This window comes from Cervus canadensis, chromosome 24 (assembly GCF_019320065.1).
Source record: "Cervus canadensis isolate Bull #8, Minnesota chromosome 24, ASM1932006v1, whole genome shotgun sequence".
Classification (NCBI taxonomy): Eukaryota; Metazoa; Chordata; class Mammalia; order Artiodactyla; family Cervidae; genus Cervus; species Cervus canadensis.
Genome location: NC_057409.1, coordinates 6,082,141 through 6,106,065, shown reverse-complemented (window position 1 = coordinate 6,106,065; position 23,925 = coordinate 6,082,141). Strand labels below are relative to the sequence as shown.

The window sequence follows — 23,925 nt, the reverse complement described above, 5'->3', positions numbered from 1 at the left end:
ATCCTAAAATTGACTGTTGTGCTGGTTGCCAACTTTGTGACTATGATAAAAATCACTGAATAGACTCAAAAATGGTAAATTTATTGTCTGTAAATTCCCTCAATAAACTTTTTTTTTCCTTTTTTTAAATCTCATCATCTGGTTTTCTGGCCACATTCTCTACTGAAATAGTAAAATCAAAACCCAATTGGGCTTCTGCCCTCTATTTCATTTCAGTTGGAAGTTGCCAACTTGTGTTTTGGCTAATCTCCCTCTCCCCTCAAGACATCCCTAGGGCAGGGTATTCTTGGTAAGAGAGCTCTCAAAACTGGGCAATTTATTCTGAGGGCTCTCAGTATGGGCAATACTCAAGAAGCTCCTCATACACACTGAACTGGTATACCTATTTAAATTATAAAGATAATATGCGTAAGTTACATGATTTAAATATTTAGTTACTTAGAACTATGATTCCAGTTTTTTCAACTGTACCATGAAATCTCCAGAACAGGCCCATGTCTAAAGTCTGCGCTCTAGCACTGCCCCAGTGCCCTGCTCACTGCTGGTGTCCCATGTGGTCCTTTGTTTCAGAGGTTGATGATACCCTACCGTGTTCTAAGTGTAGGGTTTATATTCCAGTTCCACCACTTACTTAGCTTTCTGACTCTGGACAAGTTGCTTAAACTGGGAGCTTCAGCTTACTCATTCCTGAAATGAGGCTAGCAATACCTGCCAGTTACTATTATTTTAACAAACATAAAAATGCTGGTCACGCTTTGAACACAGCATCTGGCACCCAAAATTGTGAGGCAACTATTGTCTGTATGTATTGTCCTTTTAACAGTGCCTTGACTAAATGATATTAATCAGCTTCCTCATCTGTAAAAATCTACATCAAAAGATCTCTGATAGAATAAAAGGGAAAAGGGGGAAACTCGCTAACACACAGCAAAGGGCTCAAAAAAAAAAAAAAAAAAAGTTCCTCCCCCCCATCCCCACCCCATCTCTCCGGCTAAGGCAATTTCTTTACCATCATCCTACAGCCTCAATGTGCTCCCAGCTGAAACACAAAAATATCGCCGAGCAGCTTCCAGACACATCTGTGGACAAACAAGGGATGAATGTCCCCGACAAGGCCAACCACAGCTCCAAGTCAGGGAGCCATTTTTTTCTTTTTCCAGTCAAGAAAACGAAAAGGTGGACGAGATGTAAATGAGTAAAAGACTCCCCTCCAAGATCCCCCTTTTCCTGGGACGGCCGGGTCCCTGCACAAAGACGCGTTCACCACAGGCAAACACCTTCCCTTCTCTCACCCCACCCAGTCAGTCAGCCGGGAGGTGGGTGGAGGTCGGGGTGGGCGTGGAGCTCAGGGCCCGAGACCCGGGCTCGCGGAGGTGGAGGTGGGGGTAATGAGGACTGGACAACCTCAGGGGAGCTAGGCACCGGAATTTTGTGGTTCGAGGGTGGGCAGTCGGATCTCACCTTCGCTCGCTTGCGCCGGCTGGTCCGTCGCCCCTCCGGTGTCTCTGCGATTCCCGTTTCCATGGGGGTCGCAGACCCGGGCACTGCGGTAGGCCCGGCCTGAGGCCCGGCGGACCCCGGCGGCTCCGCCAGACCGCCCGGGGGAGAGGCCCGCGGGGGCTCCTTCTTGCGGGGAGTGCGCTCCCCAGCCGCCCCCGGCCCCGCCTCGCCAGGGCCGGACAGGCCCGTGGGCGGTGCGGCCACCTCAGAGCCGTTCTCCGCGCCACCCGCTACCCCCGCACCGGCCTCCGACCCGGCAGCCGCCGCCGCCGCCGCCGCCGCCGCTGCAGCCGCTGCCTTCTTCCCAGATAACATGTCGGGCCGCCTGGCCGCCGACGGCCGTAGGGGCCGCCCGGTCTGTCGGTCCGTGAGTCCGGAGCCGCCTCGCCTCACTTCACACAGTACGCGCGCTGCCAACCGCCGCCGCGTACGCACGCGCTGTGCGCGCTCCCGCCGCGCCCGGACAATAAGGCCCGGGACGCCCACGGCCCCGCCCTCCTCGCTGCCATAGAGTGGCGTCCTCGAGGCTAGAGCGGCGCCACGGCAAATTGCGCGAAGCTTTGCTAGAGCGTCTCCTTAGCCTTCGGGATCCGTCCTGGGACGGTTCTCATCCTAGGGCTTCTGGGCCAGACCGTACATCCGAGGGCGACCAATTCTAGAGACTTGCGTGTATTTATAAATTCATTCGTTCATTTACTCATTCATTAGTTCAACTAGTATTAATATGCTTACTACGTGGCAAGAGTTTAAAGTTCTTGCTTTCAAAGAGTTTACAGTCTAGTGAGGGGAAGACACTGAAATGTAGCTGGTAGATCATCTTATTTACTATTCATAATTGTCCTGCTTGGATGGATTGGCAAAATCTTGGAGCACAAATGAATTTCATGGTGATAAAATGGACAAAGTTAGGAAATCCACAAGGAGTCCAAATGGAATCATCATTTCTTACTGGACTTTGTACATACTCTTCCTTCTATAGGGACCCCCCCACCACCACCACATTTGCACTTTGGCACTTGCACCTCCTCATGCTCCTGTGTTCCCCATCCCCATTGCACATGACAGCTTTCCACTCCAGGTTAATTCTAATGTCGGCCCAGATTGTTAGTCAGTCAGTTCAGTCGCTCAGTTGTGTCTGACTCTGTGACCCCATGGACTGCAGCACGCCAGGCCTCCCTGTCCATCACCAGCTCCTGGAGCTTGCTCAAACTCATGTCCATTGAGTCGGTGATGCCGTCCAACCATCTCATCCTCTGCCTTCCCCTTCTCCTCTTGCCTTCAATCCTTCCCAGCATCAAGATCTTTTCCAATGAGTCAGTTCTTCGCATCAGATGCCCAAAGTATTGGAGCTTCAGCTTCAGCATCAGTCCTTCCAATGAATATTCAGGACTGATTTCCTTTAGGAAGGACTGGTTGGATCTCCTTGCAGTCCAAGAGACTCTCAAGAGTCTTCTCCAAAACCACAGTTCAAAAGCATCAGTTCTTTGCCACTCAACTGTCTTTATGGTCCAGTTCTCACATCTATACATGACTACTGGGAAAACCATAGCTTTGACTATATGGACCTTTATTGGTAAAGTAATGTCTCTACTTTTTAATATGCTGTCTGGTGGAGGTGGTTTATTCTTCTAATTCTTCCAGGAATACTTCACTGACCCAACAATGAAACAGGCCTTGTGTTCTTCAAGCTTATTTCCATCAGGTCACAGAGTTGTCATTGCTTTTCTTACAAGTTTGTGACTTCAAAGTATAATTTTCAAAAAATGATTCCATTTACATGATGTTGAAGGACTAGTCCAACTGACCTCTAGTGATAGAATCTAATCAGTGGTTGCCTGGGATGAGGGTGGGATTTGACTTCAAAAGAGCAGTAAAGAACTTGCTGGTAGTGATGGAAATGGTGTATATCTTGACCGGAGTGTTTATACAAGAGTCAAAACTCATTGAACTGCACATGGAAATAGGTATATTTTATTTTATGTTGATTGCATGTTAAAGAAGTTGATTTTTTTTTTTTTTACTAAGTACATAGAAAAAAGTCAAGTTCTGGAAAATTAAGTTCAGGGAAACTAAAACTATGCCATAAAGAAAATCATAGTACAGCATATGGTTCAGCTGTGAGCAACACATGTCCAAAATAACATGAACAATGAATATTATTTTAACCAAAGGGATAGAATTATATTGAGAGAATGGAGAAAAGAGAAAGTTTATGGAGGAGAGGCGTGAGAGAGGTTTACAGAAGAGTCAGAATGGGGATAGATGAGGTTCTACATTGAAGCTAAATTCCCATCTTCCATCATAAAATGATAGTATATAATGTTGAAACCAAGTAAGACCCTATGGTACTTGTCCTCCATGTCCTCTACCTGCCTTTTGTCTGAGGAAAATCTTTAGCCAAAGAACAAGTTTAATCAGAGAAGTGAGAAATTGCAGAAACAAAGGAAAATGGTCAAAAGAGACCAAATAACAGTTTAGTCATTAAGCAAAGTCAAGTACCTTTAGTTCCTTCTCAAAGGCTATAGATAATACTCTGAGCCATATCCTGTGAGCTGACTTATGGATTCTGAAACTCCCACTAGGTGGAAGAAGTTAACTACATAATGACCAAATTATAACCATGACATAAGCTGCCACAGTTCTGAGAATTGGCCTCAAGGAAATGTGAACAAAACAACCATCAACCATAGAACTGAAGACTAACTGTACTTAAGACAATCAAGATGAAACTGGTCACATCACTGATGACCAATTTCAAGATGACTGTCAGAGATGACTGTGCTATTTCTACATGTAGCCCCACTCAGACTGGCATCGACCCCCCACATTCCCCCCTTGGTGGCATCCAAAAACTTTCTGTTCCAACCTGCCCTCTTTAATGGCTTTTGAGTGGCAAGCAGTCTAACCCCCACTATCATTTACAATGTCAAAACAGAAATTCTGAAATAACAGAATAAGCATACTATTGAGATGTCTTGTTGTTTTTCAGTTGCTCAGTCATGTCCAACTCCTTGTGACCCCATGGACTGCAGCACACCAGGCTTCCCTGTCCATCACCATCTCCTGGAGCTTGCTCAAACTCATGTCCATTGAGTCGGTGATGCCATCCAACCATCTCATTCTCTGTCGTCCCCTTCTCCTCCTGCTGTCTTTTCCAGTGAGTCAGCTCTTCACATCAGGTGGCCAAAGTATTGAAGCTTCAGCTTCAACATCAGTCCTTCCAATGAATATTCCAGTTTGATTTTTTAGGATTAATTGGTCCAATCTCCTTGAAGTCCAAAGGACTCTCAAGAGTCTTCTCCAACACCACAGTTCAAAACCATCAATTCTTCAATGCTCAGCCTTCTTTATAGTCCAACTCTCTTCCCAGGTGGTGCTAGTGGTAAACAACCCACCTGCCAATGCAGGAGACCTAAGAGACTCGGGTTTGATCTTTGGGTGGGGAAGATCCCCTGGACGAGGAAATGGCAACCCACTCCAGTACTCTTGTCTGGAGAATCCCATGGACAGAGGAGCCTACAGTCCATAGGGTCGCAAAGAGTCAGACATGACTGAAGCAACTTAGCACACATGCACACTCACATCCATACATGACCACCGGGAAAACCATAGCTTTGACTAGATAGACCTCTGTCTCCAAAGTAATGTCTCTGCTTTTTAATATGCTGTCTAGCTTTGTCATAGCTTTTCTTCCAAGGAGCAAGGGTCTTTTAATTTCATGGCTGCAGTCACTGTCCACAGTGATTTTGGAGCCCAAGGAAATAAAGTCTGTCACTGTTTCCATTGTTTCCCCATCTATTTGCCATGAAGTGATGGGACCAGATGCCATAATCTTAGTTTTCTGAATGTTCAGTTTTAAGCCAGCTTTTTCACTCTCCTCTTTCATCTTTATCAAGAGACTCTTTAGTTCCTCTTCGCTTTCTGCCTAAGGGTGGTGTCATCTGCATATCTGAGGTTATTGATCTTTCCCCCCTGCAATCTTGGTTCCAGCTTGTGATTCATCCAGCCCAACATTTCTCATGATGTACTCTGCATGTAAGTTACTATTTAGATATATCAAGATAAATACCACAAGAAACAGCTAAAAGAATTGGAATTGGTTGTTTGAGTTGTGGAATGTGAGGGTGGGAAAGAGTGAGATAGGAGATGGAAACTTGTTTGTTTTAAACCCTATAGTTCTAGCTGACTAGCTTGCAAGTTTAGTAACTTAGTACCTGTAAACATTTATTTTTTTGGCCAGGCCAAGCAGCTTATAGAGATCTTAGTTTCTCCACCAGGGATCAAACCTATGCCCCCTGCGGTAGAAGCACAGAGCCCTAATCACTGAACCACTAGGGAATCCCAGTCATCTGATAAAATTTAAAATTAAATTTTGCTAAAGTATCTGCTTGCAATACAGGAGACCTGGATTTGATCCCTGGATGGGGAAGATTCCCCTGGGGAAGGGAATGGCAACCCTCTTCAGTATTCTTGCCTGGAGAATTCCATGGACAGAGGAACCTAGAAGACTACAGTCCACGGGGTTGCAGAGTCAGACACAACTGACTGACTAACAACACACACAAAATTAGATTTTAAAATATGCAACCTCTTTGGACCCAGCAACTCTACTTTCAGAAAAACATTCTAGGAAAATGTTTCAGTATATGTACAAAGATTTAACTTCAATGTGTTTATCTCAGGTTCCTACAGGCCCAACAAGTGGCAACTAACTGAATATACTATTAGAATAACATAGTCATTAAAGTTTACATTTGAACATAAAGAACTCTCATACAAAATAGTGAGCATATGTCAAAGATGTATTTAACGAATTATTGAGAGGACCAGCAGGTTGATAAAGCTGGTTCAAAGGAAACTATAAGAAAATGATAAATAGTCACTGGTCATTAGAACACAGAATGCTGGAATAAGACTGTAAAGTTGAATAAGAAAAAAAAAAGTCCTACAAGGCTGTAAACTGTAAACATTGAGGTTACTTTTTCTATCAGAATTCATTTGCATCTATTTACAAAAAAAATCATTTGCAAATTATCCATTTTTTCCAGAAATAACTAAGTCATTTTGAAATTGTAATTCATTTTAAGTTAACGTTTAAAAATTGGAGTAAATTACACATAGCATAAAATTTACGATCTTAACCGTTTTAAAGTGTACAGTTCACTAGTGTTAAGAGTGTTCACATGATTCTGCAAACAGTCTCAAGAATGCTTTTCATCTTATAAAACTGTACCCATTAAACAACTCATCATTCCCCTCTGTCTGCAACCCCTGCCAACCAACAAAATTCTACCTCTGTCTCCGTAAATTAAAAAAAAATTTTTTTGACCAGGCTGAGTCTTTGTTGCTGCTCACCATTTTTCTCAAGTTTCAGAGGGCAGGAGTTACTTCCTAGTTGCAATGTATGGGCTTCTCACTGGGTGGCTTCTCTGGTTGCGGAGAACAGGCTTAGGTGTACAGCCTTCAGTAGTCATGATGCACGGGCTTAGCTTCCCTGCAACGTGTAGGATCTTCCTGGACCAACGATCGAACCCATGTCCCCTGCACTGGCAGGCAAATTCTTAACAACTGCCCCACTAGGGAAGTCCTGTCTCTATAAATCTGATCACACTATTTAGCTCATAAGTGAGTCAAACAGCTTTTACTTTTTGCTTATTTCACTTAGCATAATGTTCTCAAAGTTTATCCATGTGGTAGCATGTGTCAGAATTTCCTTCCTTTTTAAGACTAATCCCACTGTAGTTATATACAACTTTTAAAAATTATTATACCATAAATAAGTTTTATTTATCCATTTGTTTGTTGGTGGATTTGGGGATTGCTTCCACCTTTTAGCTATTATGAGTAATACTGGTATGAATATGGGTATACAAGTATCTCTGCAAGACCCTGGTTTCGATTCTTTGGGATATATCCAAGTGAAATTGCTGGATCAACTTTTCCATCTGACTTTAGAGAGTCAGGGCCCTAATCAATATTAAATCCAATAAAACAACAAGTGACCAACAAGTGGGCCAGTTAGACAATATCCTAGTATGACCACAAACAAGCCCGCAGAAATCTTTTTGCCTTATTTCCAAGGTTTGATGATTTTTCTTTGCAGTCTCACTCTCTGTGAGGGGAGGGACTCTGTGCTGCTCACCACTTTATCCCCAGCAACTAGGAGGCCTGGAAGTATGGCTGAATGGCTGAGGTATCACAGAGGCCCCCATCACTTGGCTGGTGTGAGGATGTCATGAGATGATGCCTGTGAACTGCCTGTCAAAGTCTGGCACATTGTGGCTGCTTGAGACATCAGGGGAGTTAATATTATTGTTACGCGGCAGCTGGGGATAGGGGCCCGTTATGACTCAGAGGGGGAAGTAGCCATGACTCCTGTCATGGAGGGCAACTGTCCTAGATGGGGGGACTGAGGCAGGACCTCAGGGCCTGGGTGCTCTCAAGCCATAATGCTGGGGGACCTCATGTCTCTTTTTAGGAGTCTCCACGGGATGCTTGCTTCCTCGGGCACCATAGGAGCATTGATGGCTTGGATGATCAGCTATAAGCCAGCCTTGTTTGGCTTTCTATTCCTTCTGCTGTTGCTTAGCAACTGGCTGGTCAAGCATGAACTCAAACCTACTCCTCAAGAGCCCCAGCAGGTGAGCAAGAGGGCCTTAGCTTCCGCTGAGGGTGATGGCAGAGTCACAGCTAGATTGTGGGGTGGGGAAGACAGGGAAGGTGTCAGGAGAATTGGGCAAGATGGAGAAATCCAACTCTGGTCTAAGAGTCTTGTTCTGTAGCTCCCTCTTGGGTGATGGGGGGACAAACCATTTTCTTCATTAAGCTTCAGTTGCCTCGACTAACAACTAGGGCCCACCCCAGACTTCCCTACTTCATGTTTGATGACAACAGGCTTTGACAACAGTAACAGCTTCTTTATGTATTTTTTAACATTTATTTTTATTCTATTTGGTTGTAACGGGTCTTAGTTGCAGCACATGGGATCCTTAGTTGTGGCATACGATCTCTTAGTTTCAGCATGTGGGATCTAGTTCCCTGACCAAGGATGGAACTTGGGCCCCCTGCATTGGAAGCATGGAGTCTTAACCACTGGACTACCAGGGAACTACTCTAAGAACTACTTTAAAGGGGGGAAATTAAAATGGGTAAAGTTAAAAACATGTGTAACATAGATACATCTCTCAAACTGAATAATGAAGACAGCAGAAATATATCTAGATTATGACATCTTTTATATAAAGTTAAAAAAACATGCAAAATAATATCCTGCCTTGGGTATGGATACCTTGTACAGTGAAAGTACATTAAGGCAGGGTTTCTCAACCTCTGCATGACTGACATTTGGGGCTGGATAATTCTCCGTAATGAGGGGACTGTCTTGCACAGTGCAGGAATTTTGTCAGTATCCCTCCGCCCACAAGGTGTCATCAGCACTCCTCACCTTTTGTGACAGCTAGAAAGTTCTCCAGACGTAGCCAAGTGTTCCCAGGGGAGGGCAGAATAGCCTCCCACTGAGAACTGGTATCAAACGGAGTAAAGATATTCATGGAAAAAATAAATGCCAAATTCAGGATTACGGTTGAGATAAGGTTCAGGGATGGAGGGAACACGGCAGGAGCAGACTCCACAGAGGACATCAATTACCTTTGTGATATTGTATTTCTTAAGCTGATGTAGCAACATGGGTATTTGTTGTGATATTTACTTTTTCTGCATGTCTGAAGTATTTGATTCTTAAATGGCTTTAAAGACCAGGAATTTGTAGTTGAATACTAAAAGAAAAAAAAATTGTATTCTTATCAACTGCCTGCAGAGAGGGGCGCGACAGATAAAGATGACAGAGATCAGAGTATTACATGAACCACTGAGACTTGGAGGTTTTATGAGGCCCGACTAAATTCTCAGAGAGGCGTGCTGGGACTTAGAAAATGAACTTACGGTTGCTGTGGGGAGGACGGGTCGGGGAAGGGATAGTTACAGAGTTTGGGATGGACGAGTACACATTGCTATACTTAAAATGGATAACCAACAAGGAATTAATACACAGCACAGGGATGTGCAGCCTGGATGGGAGGGGAATTTGGGGGGAAATGGACATGTGTATATGTATGGCTGAGTCCCTTTGCTGTCCTCCTGAAACTATCACAACATTGTTAATTGGCTATACTCCAATACAAAATAAAAAATATATATATTTTTTAAAGAGGCATGTTGGGAAAAGCACAAGCTCTAGAGACAGATATGTTTGGGTTAAGGATTTTACGTCCTCTGTAAATGTAATGGGCCGTTTCACTTATTCCTATGAACCAAAGGCAGCCCTAGGTCCTGGGAGTTTGGGGGCTCTCATGAAGGCTGGGTGATGCTGACAAAGGGCCATTTCCTCCCTGGGCTCCATTCTTTCACTCACGAGATGAGGCAAAGATGCTGGTCATGAAATTGACCAAGATCATGTTTGTAACTCACCTGGCATGGGAAAGGATGACCATTATTAACCAACTTTTCCTCTGTTTGTGGCCATGGGGAGTTTAGGAAGAGGCCGAGCAATCCAAGACTTGCGAAGCTAAAACCAACGGCAACTGCCTAAACACGAAAGAAGTGGAGAGACTGCACGCCTGCTTTGCCCTCCAGGACAAGATCCTTGAACGGCTTATGTTCAGTGAAATGAAACTGAAAGTCTTAGAAAATCAGATGTTCATCGTATGGAATAGAATGAATCACCACAAGCAGTCAAGCCGACGGCGGACTTTTCCAGCAGGAAAACACAGAATGCGGAGGCGGGAGTCTCTTTTCTCCATCCTCTCTGATTGCACGTCCAATTCCCCCTAATGAGGCCGCAGAGACTGTGGTGGGCTGGCCTCTTCTGATGTTATCTTTCCTCAGTAAAGCCCAATCAGAGACTACTGAATTTTCTTAGTGAATCACAGTGGACAGGACAATGGGAGGCAGAGAGATCGGTCGCCTCTAGAAAAGAAATTGGTACTCACCAGGGCAGCCAGATGGCACCTTCTGACACAGCGTGCTGGGGGCTCTCAAATCCAGCCCTTCCTCTCTTTCCACCTTCGCCCTGGTCCAGGGCCCTCTCTTCCTGTTCAACTTGAGTCTTATAACCGCCTCCCCAGTGCGGTCCCAGCCTCCAGTCACCCCTCCCGCTGGGCTCAGAGGCCACAGCCAGCCCTGTCAAGCATAGATCTGAGACCCTTCATTACCTTTTCTTGGGCCAATGCCTAGCCACAGTTGACAGAACTCCTCACCATGGTGTTCAGGCCCCCCATGATCTGACCCCCTTCCCAGGCTTCTTTCTCAGTTTCTCCCTTTTGCCTGCTTTTTCCCCTATACCAGAGTATCCTAAGCATCAATCACTGGTATGCTACCTTTGTATTTTTTCCAGAGCTGTGAACCACCTGAATGTTTACCTCAATATTGTCCCTTTGAATCGACTGTTTTTTCCTTAATAAGTTTACCTGTAAAGGAAAATAATAATACAAATAAATAATTTATCTGTAAATTAAAAAACAGTACCATTTGCTTGAAATAGAACCTGTCAAAATAAAGACAATTAAAAGAGAACGACGTTATGAAGCTCCATCCGGAGCTTAGTTGTTCACTTGAAGGCCTGAATCAGTAAAATTTGGGTTAAAAAGGGAGTTTAGCGAGTGTTAGCGCTTGAAAGATATGCAGCCCTCAGCTGAGACGTTTCTCCAAAAAGGAGAATTGGGAAGGAAGTCTCTACCTTGCTCTGTGATCCAGTGTGACTTAGTGCCCTGTGGGTATCCCACTTAAAATCATCTCTCTGGAATTTCCCTGGTGGTCCAGAGGCTAAGACTCCATGCTTCGAATGCAGGGGGCCCAGGTTCAATCCCTGGTCAGGGAACTAGACCCCACATGTTACAACTAAGAGATCACATGCTGCAATGAAAATCAAAGATCCTGTGTGTCACAACTAAGACCTGGTACAGCCAAATAAATAAATATTAAAAACATTGTTGGTAAAAATAAATCAATGCAATAAGTCATCTCTCTCCCCAAAAGTTTCTTGTACTCGCCTCAGTTGAGGTTGACCAGCCATCCCCCAAATGCAGTCACATCTTTGCTCACATGGTTTCTTCCCCTGGAATCCCTTATCTTCCCCTTTCTGCTGTTACAATTCTACACTTCTTCCACAGTGGCCACCTGCAGAAAGCTTCCCTCAACCGAGCTGTAATGAATCTCTTTCCTTAGTCTTCTTATGGCATTTAAAAAAGTTCTTAAAACATTTATTTTTGGCTGTGCTGGGTCTTTGTTACTTTCTCTAGTTGCGGCAAGCAGGGGCAGCAGTGGGCAGGCTTCTCACTGTGGAGGCTTCTCTTGTTGCAGAGCGCAGGCTCTGCGGGCATAGGCTTTAGTAATAGCGGGTCATGGGCTCAGGAGTTGCGGCTCAGGAGTTGAGGCACGCAGGCCCCGTTGCTCTGCGCCACGTGGAATCCTCCCGGGCCAGGGACTGAACCTGCGTCACTTACTGGCAGGTGGATTCTTTACCACTGAGCCACCAGGGAAGCCCCTCTTACAGCCTTTTATCTGTAATGCTACCGTTCACTTCAGTTCAGTTCAGTCGCTCAGTCGTGTCTGACTCTTTGCGACCCCATGGACTGCAGCACGCCAGGCCTCCCTGTCCATCACCAACTCCTGGAGTTTATCCAAACTCATGTCCATTGAGTCGGTGATGCCATCCAACCTTCTCATCCTCTGTCATCCCCTTCTCCTCCTGCCCTCAATCCTCCCAGCATCGGTGTCTTTTCAAATGAGTCAGCTCTTCGCATCAGGTGGCCAAAGTATTGGAGTTTCAGCTTCAACATCAGTCCTTCCAATGAACACTCAGGACTGATCTCCTTTAGGATGGACTGGTTGGATCTCCTTGCAGTCAGTCCAAGGGACTCTCAAAAGTCTTCTCCAACACCACAGTTCAAAAGCATCAGTTCTTCAGCACTCAGCTTTCTTTATAGTCCAACTCTCACATCTATACATGACTACTGGAGAAACCATGGCCTTGACTAGATGGATCTTTGTTGGCAAAGTAATGTCCCTGCTTTTTAATAGGGTCATAGGTTGGTCATAACTGTTCTTCCAAGGAGCAAGTATCTTTTAATTTCATGGCTGCAGTCACCATCTGCAGTGATTTTGGAGCCCCCAAAAATAAAGTCTGCCACTGTTTCTCCAACTATTTGCCATGAAGTGATGGGACCAGATGCCATGATCTTAGTTTTCTGAATGTTGAGTTTTAAGCCAACTTTTTAACTCTCCTCTTTCACTTTTATCAAGAGGCTCTTTAGTTCTTCTTCATTTTCTGCCATAAGGGTGGTGTCATCTGCATATCTGAGGTTATTGATATTTCTCCCAGCAATCTTGATTCCAGCTTGTGCGTCTTCCAGCCCAGCGTTTCTCAATGTACTCTGCATATAAGTTAAATAAGCAGGGTGACAATATACAGCCTTGACATACTCCTTTTCCTATTTGGAACCAGTCTGTTGTTCTATGTCCAGTTTTAACTGTTGCTTCCTGACCTGCATACAGATTTCTCAAGAGGCAGGTCAGGTGGTCTGGTATTCCCACCTCTTTCAGAATTTTCCACAGTTTATTGTGATCCACACAGTCAAAGCCTTTGGCATAGTCAATAAAACAGAAATAAATGTTTTTCTGGAACTCTCTTGCTTTTTCAATGATCCAACGGATGTTGGCAATTTGATCTCTGGTTCCTCTGCCTTTTCTAAAACCGGCTTGAACATCTGTAACTTCCCAGTTCATGTACTGCTAAAACCTGGTTTGGAGAATTTTAAGCATTACTTTACTAGTGTGTGAGATGAGTACAATTGTGCAGTAGTTTGAGCATTCTTTGGCATTGCCTTTCTTTGGGATTGGAATGAAAACTGACCTTTTCCAGTCCTGTGCCCACTGCTGAGTTTTCCAAATTTGCTGGCATATTGAGTGCAGCACTTTCACAGCACCATCATTTAAGATTTGAAACAGCTCAACCGGAATTCCATCACCTCCACTAGCTTTGTTCATAGTGATGCTTCCTAAGGCCCACTTGACTTCACATTCCAGGATGTCTGGCTTTAGGTGAGTGATCACACCATCGTGATCATCTGGGTCATGAAGATCTTTTTTGTCCAGTTCTTCTGTGTATTCTTGCCCCCTCTTCTTAATAGCATCTGCTTCTGTTAGGTCCATACCATTTCTGTCCTTTATTGAGCCCATCTTTGCATGAAATGTTCCCTTGGTATCTCTAATTTTCCTGAAGAGATCTCTACCATAGAATGTATCACAACCTGTTCGTACAGATGGCTATACTCCCCCACCACTCTTCAACTAGATTATGGACTCTTTGGAGGCAAGCACAGCATCTTGTCCATCTTGTATACCTGTCCATAGCACCTAACACCATGGCTAGCATACAGTCAGTGCTCAATACACGGAAGGAGGAAACAGACAGAGCTAGACTCCATCTCAGGCCAGGCTGCGAACATTAGGCTACACGCATGGTCACCCCCGCAGTGGACTCTGAACTTTGTGCCCGGTGTCTATAGAAATGGCATACCAATGGAAAACCAGACCCCCCGGATAAAAAAGCCTCAGGACTTGTACTTGGACTCTCCATTGCTTAAAAGAATATGCTAATTATCTCTGTAACAGAACAAAGTGGTAGATTCCATTAACATTTATCGGGATATGACCACAGGCCTATTGATAAATATCCACTGTTTATCTAGTCTTGTGACACATGAATCATGGGTTAACTTTGATCGAATCTCTCTTTTACCTTGTCCAGACTAGTTTCAAGGAATTTGGGGAGGTGGGTTTGAGCAAGTACATTTAGGGTATATAAGGTTTTCACAAAAACTGGTTGGGGTCCTTGGCTAAGAGGAGACTCTGCCTCAGGCCCGCCGGTGTAATAAACTGCACTCCGCTATCTGCATTGTCCTTCTGAGTGAGTTTGTTTCCCGGAACGCGTGGCTACAACAACATAACAAGTATGACTGTTGATCACAGTTGTGCATGTCCTGACATTTTCTTTGCCCTTTCATTTTATGATGACTTCCCTAAATCCCATTTTGTTTAAGAGCAGGATCCCTGGAGCTAAACTCCCCGGTGTCAGATTCCAACTCAGGCAACTCTTCGCTGTGTGATTCTGGACAACGAGTAAGTTAAGTGCCGTACGTCAGTTTCCTCAGCTCTAAGACGGCCTCATCAATTGTCGTGAGGATTAGATACATTATCACAGGTCTTTGCTCAAATGATCCCTTCCTAGTGAGGACTAGGCCACCCTATCTAAAATCGCACCCTCCCCTGTGTGTCGGCATCTTCCACTTGCCCCTCCAGGCCCACTCTCCATCCTTCTGCGTTTTCTGCCAGGGAGCCAACCTGCATCATCAGGTTCCTTTGCTCCTGGTCTTCCAGTTGAGTTTGGCTGAGAGGGAAGGCTGGCAGAGGATGCGAGGGCAGGAGGGGGTTGGGGTGTTTATTGTCTCGTGTGGGGTTGCCTGGGGCTGGTTTAGGGCTGGCTGGGTAATCACAGAGGAGGCTCTCTCTACAAGACCTTCTTCCCATTCCCTTCTGGTCCAAGGGCAGTAGTGTTCCCCTAGTTACCAGCCCAGGGGTACTGCCCCGCCTTGTAGCTTCTCTATAGCCTGTTCACATCTTTGTAAATAGTCCATTTTACATAGCTTCATGAGCCATTGCTAATGGTCTTGCTGCAGGGCCAAGTCTTTGAACCACCCAGAACCGGACCATTAGGAGAATGTCCATATGGGAACCCTTGTTGTGGAGATTGATTCAACAATGAGACAACAAACTCAATCTAATGTTACCATACAAATGAACCTGCAGTAAGGCCCTGCATCTTAAAGAGAGCATCTGGAATGAAAAAGCTGATTAAAAGACTATGTGGTCATGGGGACGTCCCTGGTGGTTCAGTGATTAAGAATCCACCTTTTGTCCAGGGGACGCAGGTTCTATCCCCGGTCTGGGAATGAAGATCTCACGTGAAATGGAGCAACACCCGATGGTCCTTGCCTCTCCCACCATGTCACCTGCCTGCCTTTTGTCTGTGGAAAACTTTAGTCAAAGAATACGTTTAGTCAGAAAAGTGAGAAATGTGGAAAGAAAGAAAAACAGTCAAAGGAGACTAAATAATAATAATAACAGTGTAGTCATTAAATATAGTCAAGAACCTTTAGTTCTTTCTCAAAGGCTGTAGATAATGTTCTGAGCCATATCCTGTGAGCTGTCTTATCGATACTAAAACACCAGGTGAAGAAGTTAACTCCATGATGACTAGACTGTACTCAGGACAGAAGCTGCCATAATTCTAAGAACTGACCTCAAAGAAATGGGAACAAATGGACCCTAGAACCGAAGATTAACCGTACTTAAAGCAACCAAGATGAGGCTGGTCAGACCAGTGGTGACCAATTTGAAGGTGACGGTCAGCTGGCTGTGCTGCTTCTGCGCGTAGCCCCTCCCCCTCACTCTGTCTATGAAAGCTCTCACTCCCTGCTTGTTGGAGCAGTTGGGGGTGGTGGGGGGTGGCGGAGGCCTTGGGACAGATATGCGCCCCCCTCCCCGCTCAGTTGCCGGCATCTGAACTAAAGCAAGCCTTCCTTTCCACCAGCCTGGCCTATTTATTGGCTTTTGAGCAGCCGGACTCACACACTTCTTTCGGTAACTCATGTAGGGTCCATGTGCCACCACAAAAGATCCTGAATGAAGAAACAAAAATTCCACGTGCTGAAACTAAGATAAATTTAAAAAGAAAGAGAGAGAGAGAGATTGTGCGGCTATCACATCCACTTTGGTGCACTAGATCCACACTTGGACCTGCCATAACAGCGAAACCACTATCGTAGGTCTGGGAGGGCCCATTGAGGACCTGTTTGACTTATGAAGTTACTCGCACTCAGGGAATATGCATTACTTGCCAGGAACGTTGACCTGTGGCTCCGGGTGGCACAGTGGCCTCCGGATCTGACCAACTGCAAAGCGATTGTCGTGGATTCTGACCGCTGTGAACGAGGGCTGTGTGTACGGAGTGGCTGCTCTCGTCCACCACGCCGGGAGCACCGAGACTCTCAGGACTCTGATGAGCACCTGTGTCGGGCTCAGGGCTTCCCTGCTAGGATACAGTCTGCTGATGATGGCGCCTCTTCCAGCTGTCAACTTGGAATTCGCTTGCTCTTCCACACGTGCCACCTGCAGGTGGGGGGTACAATGAGGCTTGGCGTGGCTGGTTCGGGGAGCAATGACATGAGCCATCCCCTCAAGATCCTCCCTGGGCACCGAGGAGGTGGACAAGCCCCCCGGTGGGTCAGGCAAGTGTGGCGATTCCTGGGTGCTTACGGAGGTAACCGTTCTGGGAAAGGGCAGATTGACTATCCCATCCCAGGCACACGACAGGCTCCACAAATCTAGGAAGAACGCACACAAGCGAGCTCAGGAAACAGAGCGGGGTGGAGGGTAAATAACCTCTCTCCTCTTCTTCCAGACCTGAATAAGCAATGCTAAACAGCCTCAATCAGCTGCCCATGCCAGAGCCAGGGCATGAATCTGCCACAGTAATAGACCATTCCTACCGTGCTCAATTATGGGAAACCTTATCGGTGTCTCGCTCTCTGACAGTGGCAGGGAGCTTGCCCCCAGCAGGCCACAGCCACTACCTGCTGTGCCTGCATCCGTTACAACCATGTGCTCATCCTCTTCATGGATGATTTTTTAAAAATTATTTATTTGGCTGCACCAGATCTTATTTGCAGCATGCAAGATCTTAGATCAGGGACCTAGTTTCCTGATCAAGGATCAAACCCAGGCCCCCTGCATTGGGAGCTCGGAGACTTAGCCACTGGGCCACCAGGGAAGTCCTCCAGGGATGATGCTGAGGCCTGCTGGAAGAATATTGAGCCGTGGCACCCTTTGTAACCCCCAAACTGCCCTGCATTCTGGATATCGGTCCTTCCTTGCTTTCTCCTTGGACATAATGGTACCTGCATACAACCCTTCATGATCACACAAGACCGGAGGGCAAGGCGACATTTTCCAGCACCAGCCTCAGGTGCCGCTGACACAACACATTCCCGGGTACTAAGTATACGGCTTTCACCATTTTAGGCAGGTTTCCCTCCCATAGACAGGCAGAATCGTGATCCACGACCGCTCTGGAAGGAAATCACCCTGGGGACAGCCAGGGCTTGCACTGTCAAGGTTATCACGACTCCATAACTCGGGATCTAACCACACAGCTTTGGACGATTTGCTGGCCAGCTAGGGGAGTAACCACACCGGCCAACATCTCCTGCTGCTTCTGGGTTAACACTTTGAGCCAAGTCAAGAAGCCCATGCAGCGACTGTAGCAGCAAGCCCAATGCCCCCAGGCTACTCCTCCATCTGAACCTGGGGCTTTCTCTCTAGACTTGGCATGGTCTCCATGGCCAGATGGCTAAAGCCTCCGTGATGGGCTTTGTACGATGACTGCTCCAGGCCTCCCTCCAGCATTCATCCATCATTGCCTGTCTGGAAGTGACTTATCAGCTCAGTTGAATCTACTCATTTTTTTTTTTTTTTTGGTAATATCTATTTATGTATTTGGCCGCACTGGGTCCCAGTTACGGCAACCAGAATCTTCAGTTTCAGCTTAAATTGCAGCATGCACGCTCTCATTTATGGCATGTGGGGTCTAGTTCCCTGACTGGGGATTGAGCCTGGGCCCCCTGCACTGGGAGAGCAGACACTTAGCCACTGGTCCATCAGTGAAGTCCCTGTACTTATTGATTTCTACTCCCATTTGGCAGGCTTATGTTTCATGAGCCCCTAGGTCAGAGGATGGGCCTTGGAAAAACAGTTTGGACTGTGCTGGAAGACCCCAGCGCACACTCCAGGTTTCTAGCAGCAGCTGGGCTCCAGGGGGGCCTCCCCTCCCAAAGCAGAAATGATTCCACATAGTCTCTACTTCCGATGGGCGGCTCCTGCCCTCAGCACTGCAAATAATTCCCCTGGGGTCTGAGCTCAGATCAGGTTTTCTTTACTTGCAAGGCTAATCTTACACTTGCCAAAAAAATGCAGAGTAGGGGATGGGGGCAAGGGGTCCATCTCCTGCAGCACACTCTAGGAGGTTTGCAGCTACACCCGGACCCCCACGTCTCTCTCCACATGAAGACGAGAGGTTGGACCGATGACCCAATGCCTCCAAGTTTCCCCAGTAAAGCCGGATTTGCACCTGGGCTGTGTGACTTTGTGAATTCACCTTCACCTTCACTACTCACATCTCCTGGACCTTGGGGTTCAGTACTCAGATCCTTCCTTTACTCCTTCTCACTCTCTTGGTGATGGTTTTAAATACCATTCTACTGGGACTTCCCTGGGGTCCTAGTGGCTAAGACTCCACACCCCCAATGCAGGGCGCCTGGGTTCAATCCCTGGTCAGGGAACTAGATCTTGCATACTGCAACTAAGACCTGTTGCAGCCAAATAAATAAATACCATCTTCTGGTACATGTCAGTGATTTTCTAAACTGTACCTTTAATACAGACCTCTATGTTCCAGACTCTAATGTCGAACTGCCTGCTTCCACACCTTCACTTGGACATCTCAAAATCCACAGAGTCCATCCTGAACTCTCTGCCTCCTCTCAAACGCCATCCCACATGCAGGCTTCCCCATCTCATAGTAAAAGTCAGCCCTCCGCTTCCAGTTGCTCAGGCTGAAAAGTTTGGAGCTGGTCCCGACTCCTCTCTCCTTCTCTCACATTCATCAGCAGTGCTATTGGCTCTACCTTCCAAGCAGCTCAGTTCCTGGGTTAGGAAGATCCACTGGAGAGGGGATAGGCTACCCATTCCAGTATTCTTGGGCTTGGTGGATCAGCTGGTAAAGAATCTGCCTGCAATGAGAGAGACCTGGGTTTGATCCCTGGTTGGGAAGATCCGCTGAAGAAGTGAAAGGCTACCCACTCCAGTATTCTGGCCTAGAGAATTCCATGGACTATATAGTCCATGGGGTCGCAAAGAGTCGGACACAACTGAGTGACTTTCACTTTCACTTTCCAAGCATATCCAGAGTATTCTCACCGCCTCCCCTGCAGCTCCATGCCATCACCATCTCTCACCTGAATGAGACCCAGGTCTTCCTGCCCCTGCCCTTGCCCTCTAGTCCTATCTCAACACGAAAGCTGGAGTGCTTGCTTCCTTAACATTGTGTCAGGCTGGAATTCCCTGACGGCACAGTGGATAGGAATCCACCTGCCAATGCAGGGGACACGGGCACGAACCCTGGTCCAGGAAGATACCAGATGCTGCAGCAGCTAAGCTGGTGTGCCACAATTACTGAGCCCATGCTCTAAAACCTCTAAGCTGCAATTTCCGAGCCCGCGTGCTGCAGTTACTGAAGCCCGTGCCCCACAGCAAAGAGGAGCGTCTGATCGATGCAACTACACAACAAAGGCCCAGTGCAGCCAAAAATAAATACTTCTGAAAAAAGTGTCAGGTCATGCCCTTCTGCTCCAAACTCTGCAATGACTCCCATCTCACTCTGAGTGAGAATCACGGTCCCTTCTGTGGCTTGTGAGGTTCTCTATAACCTCGCCCTCCACTATCTTTCTGACCTCGCCTCTACTGTCCCTCACCTAACCTGCTCAGCTACTGGCCTCTTTGCTGCTCTACACACTCTTACTAAGGCTCTGCCATGGCCTGTCTTTCTCTGTTGTCCACACACCTAACTCCCTCACTCCCCTTCGGTGACTTGCCAAATGTTTCTTCCTCAAGGAGGCCATCCTGACTGCCCAGTTTAAAACTATAATCCACCCCCTTTTACTAGGTTCTACTTCCATTTTCATAGCATGCATCACTTAAAAAAATTATTTATTTATTTATTCGTCTGCACTGGCTCTTAGTTGCAGTGTGTGGGATCTAGTTCCCTGACCAGGGATTGAGCCTAGGCCCCCTCCCCTGCACTGCAAGTGTGGAGTCTGAGCCACTGGACTTCTTACAGTGTAAGAAGTCACTGTAAGGACTTCTTACAGAGAAGTCCTACGTGTATCACTTTCTAATATACTATTGAACATGCTGCCCCTATAAGAAGAAAGAGTAAGAACAGAAAAAAAGTGGGGAGAAGCAGAGATGGAGAAAAGGAAAGAGAGAGGAAGAGACCCTAGGGACCGTGAGGGGAGCCCTCCTGTCTGATGGTAACGAGGGGTTATCGTTTTCCGAGCACTTACCACGTGCGGCACAGAACCACGTGCTCTACATGTCTTATGTAATCCTCACCTGGACCACGAAGGACTAGGTTCTATTCCATTACCCTGTTTTACAGATCTGCACACCAAGACCCAAGAATAGCCAAGAAATCTGACCAAGGTGACATAAATGATAAGTGGTGGAGCTGGGATCTGAGCCCCCAGCAGTCTAATGCAAGGGTCCACTGGGCAGGCTTCTAGACGGCAGGTTGAGAATTTTTATTTTTCCAGAGAGCAGTGGGCAGCCATGAAAAGTTATTTAAGCAAAGGACTAATATGATCTCTCATCTATAAAGAGGATGAATGCACCGGGTTATTGTGGAGGTTATCTTGGTTCATGGGTGGAAAGCCCTTGGACAAATGCCTAGAGAGAGATGCAGGGCAGACAGGGTGGACTGGAAGAGTTTACAGGTGGTCATCTGGTGCCACCATGTGGTCATTTTGCTGTATGACATGATATGGATTCTGCTGCTAAGTCATTTCAGTCGTGTCCAACTCTGTGCGACCCCACAGACGGCAGCCCATGAGGCTCCCCTGTCCCTGGGATTCTCCAGGCAAGAACACTGGAGTGGGTTGTCATTTCCTTCTCCAATGTGTGAAAGTGAAAAGTGAAAGTGAAGTCGCTCAGTCGTATCCGACTTTTAGCGACCCCATGGACCGCAGCCTACTCCATCCGTGGAGTAGCCTCCTCCATCCATGGGATTTTCCAGGCAAGAGTACTGGATTCTGGTCTGACTAAATTTGGTGGAGGTGGCATGGTCTGGGTGGAGAAACTGCTTTAAGGCTGGAGCAAAGGGCAAAGGAACAGAACTCTGGAGAAATCTGTATGCAGGTCAGGAAGCAACAGTTAAAACTGGACATAGAACAGACTGGTTCCACATAGGAAAAGGAGTATGTCAAGGCCGTATATTGTCACCCTGCTTATTTATCTTATATGCAGAGTACATCATGAGAAGTGCTGGGCTGAATGAAGCACAAGCTGGAATCAAGATTGCTAGAAGAAATATCAATAACCTCAGATATGCAGATGACACCACCCTTATGGTAGAAAGTGAAGAACCAAAGAGCCTCTTGATGAAAGTGAAAGAGGAGAGTGAAAAAGTTGGCTTAAAGCTCGATATTCAGAAAACAAAGATCATGGCATTCTGTCCCATCACTTCATGGCAAATAGATGGAGAAACAGTGGAAACAATGGCTGACTTTATTTTTTGGGGCTCCAAGATCACTGCAGATGGTGACTCTGGTGGTGAAATACAAAGACGCTTGCTCCTTGGAAGAAAAGTTATGACCAACCTAAACAGCATATTAAAAGCAGAGACGTTACTTTGTCAGCAAAGATCCGTCTAGTCAAGGCAAGGCTATGGTTTTTCCAGTAGTCATGTATGGATGTGAGAGCTGGACTATAAAGAAAGCTGAGTGCCAAAAAATTGATGTTTTTGAACTGTGGTGTTGGAGAAGACTCCTGAGAGTCCCTTGGACTGCAAGGAGATCCAGTCAGTCCATCCTAAAGGAGATCAGTCCTGAATATTCATTGGAAGGACTGATGGTGAAGCTGAAACTCCAATACTTCGGCCACCTCATGCGAAGAACTGAGTCATTTGAAAAGACCCTGATGCTGGGAAAGATTGAAGGTTGGAGGAGAAGGGGACAACAGATGATGAGATGGTTGGACGGCATCACCGACTCAATGGGCATGAGTTTTGAGTTAATTCCGGGAGTTGGTGATGGACAGGGAGGCCTGGCGTGCTGCAGTCTGTGGGGTCGCAAAGAGTTGGAGACGACCGAAAGACTGAACTGAACTGAAAGGACAAGGGAAGAGCTTCCAAAGAGGAGCTGGTGTCCTGGGGGTGAGGGTCTTTATCAGCAGAAATGCAGAACTCTGGAGTGGATTAAAGTGAATTGAAGTGAAAGTCACTCAGGCGTGTATGACTCTTTGCGACCCCATGGACTATACAGTCCGTGGAATTCTCCAGGCCAGAATACTAGAATGAGTAGCCTTTTCCTTCTCCAGGGGATCTTCCCAACCCAGGGATCAACCCAGGTTTCCCGCATTGCAGGTGGGTTCTTTACCAGCTGAGCCACAAGAGAAGCCTAAGAATACCGGATTAACTGAGTTAGATATTGAGCCCTGGTTTGCCAGCGCAAACCAGAATGAGAAGTGATCCTTACCCTGCGCATGTGCTAAGTCACTTCAGTCATGTCCGACTCTGTGAGACCCTCTGGCCTGTAGCCCCCCAGGTTCCTTTGTTCATGGGATTTTCCAGGCAAGACTACTGGGTTGCCATGACCTCCTGTAGGGGATCTTCCCAACCCTGGGATCGAACCCACGTCTCTTACATCTCCTGTATCGGGAAGTGGGCTCTTTTACCACTAAGACCACCCATGAAGCCCAGATCCTTACCCTAAAAAACCTCATAGTCTGATGGGGAGATAGCATGGGAGATGCATTAATGTCTGGGAAACAGCGAAGACTCCTGGGTTTGAATCCCAGTCCTGCCACTTCCTGCAGACTTCACTTCTCAGAGCTTTGTTTTCCTCACTGGGGAATAAAACCTGCCTCGTGGGATTGCTATGAAGACCACGGATGTAACACAGAAAACATTAAACACCTCAGAGCCTCAGTAGAGATGAAGAAAGCAGCCAGGTCCAAGGGGAGAGAAGTCCTGGGTCCCAGGTCCCTTGCTGTCCCTAAGTTCTCTATGTGACCTTAGCAAGTCAGCTCCCTGCTCATCGTCTATTTCACCAGCCAAACAATGTGGGACTCAGACAAGATTACTCAGATCTCTTCTCACTCTAATTTATCAAGCCCTTTTTCTGGGTCAGTCCAGATTTTTGGTCTCCCAAGAGGAAGATCCAGAAGGCTTGCCTCTACCCATTCACATACTTGATCTTGAGCATCAGCCAAACAGAATAATTCAAGCCCTGTCCAGTTGTGGAGTGATTGGGAGGCAATTATGACGTTCTAATGAGATAATGATATGGAAGCTGGTGAAGTCCATGAATTGCAGAGGAGCCTTGCTCCTCAAAGTGTGGTCCATAGACCAGCAGTAATGTCATCTGGGAGTTTGTTAGAGATGGAGATCCTCAGGTCCCACCCCCACCCACTGAGTCAGCACCTGCAGTTTAACTTGATTCCCAGGCTGTTCCTACCTGCCTTTGGAACGAATTGGAG

At 46.5% G+C, this 23,925-nt stretch overlaps 2 protein-coding genes and 2 non-coding genes across 5 annotated transcripts in view; 2 read left to right on the top strand and 2 right to left on the bottom strand.

Annotated features, from left to right (window-relative positions):
* Positions 1-1,956, bottom strand: part of KDM1A (lysine demethylase 1A) — a 63,901-nt gene extending 61,945 nt beyond the window's left edge. For both annotated transcript variants that reach the window (XM_043445550.1, XM_043445551.1), the window contains exon 1: positions 1,462-1,956. In XM_043445550.1, the coding sequence (XP_043301485.1) occupies positions 1,462-1,815 (354 nt within the window). In that variant the 5' untranslated portion in view covers positions 1,816-1,956. The remainder of the gene's footprint in view (positions 1-1,461) is intronic.
* TEX46 (testis expressed 46) lies at positions 1,814-10,329 on the top strand. The gene is made up of 4 exons (XM_043445893.1): positions 1,814-1,855; positions 1,903-2,012; positions 7,979-8,141; positions 10,132-10,329. The coding sequence occupies exons 1-4, from the start codon at positions 1,814-1,816 to the stop codon at positions 10,327-10,329; spliced, it is 513 nt and encodes a 170-aa protein (XP_043301828.1).
* Positions 8,535-8,607, bottom strand: TRNAW-CCA. Its single transcript has one exon. It is a non-coding gene; the product is annotated as a tRNA-Trp (tRNA).
* Positions 10,330-11,301: 972 nt separating the features above from the next.
* On the top strand, positions 11,302-11,374 carry TRNAS-CGA. The gene has a single exon. It is a non-coding gene; the product is annotated as a tRNA-Ser (tRNA).
* The last annotated feature ends 12,551 nt before the right edge of the window (positions 11,375-23,925 follow it).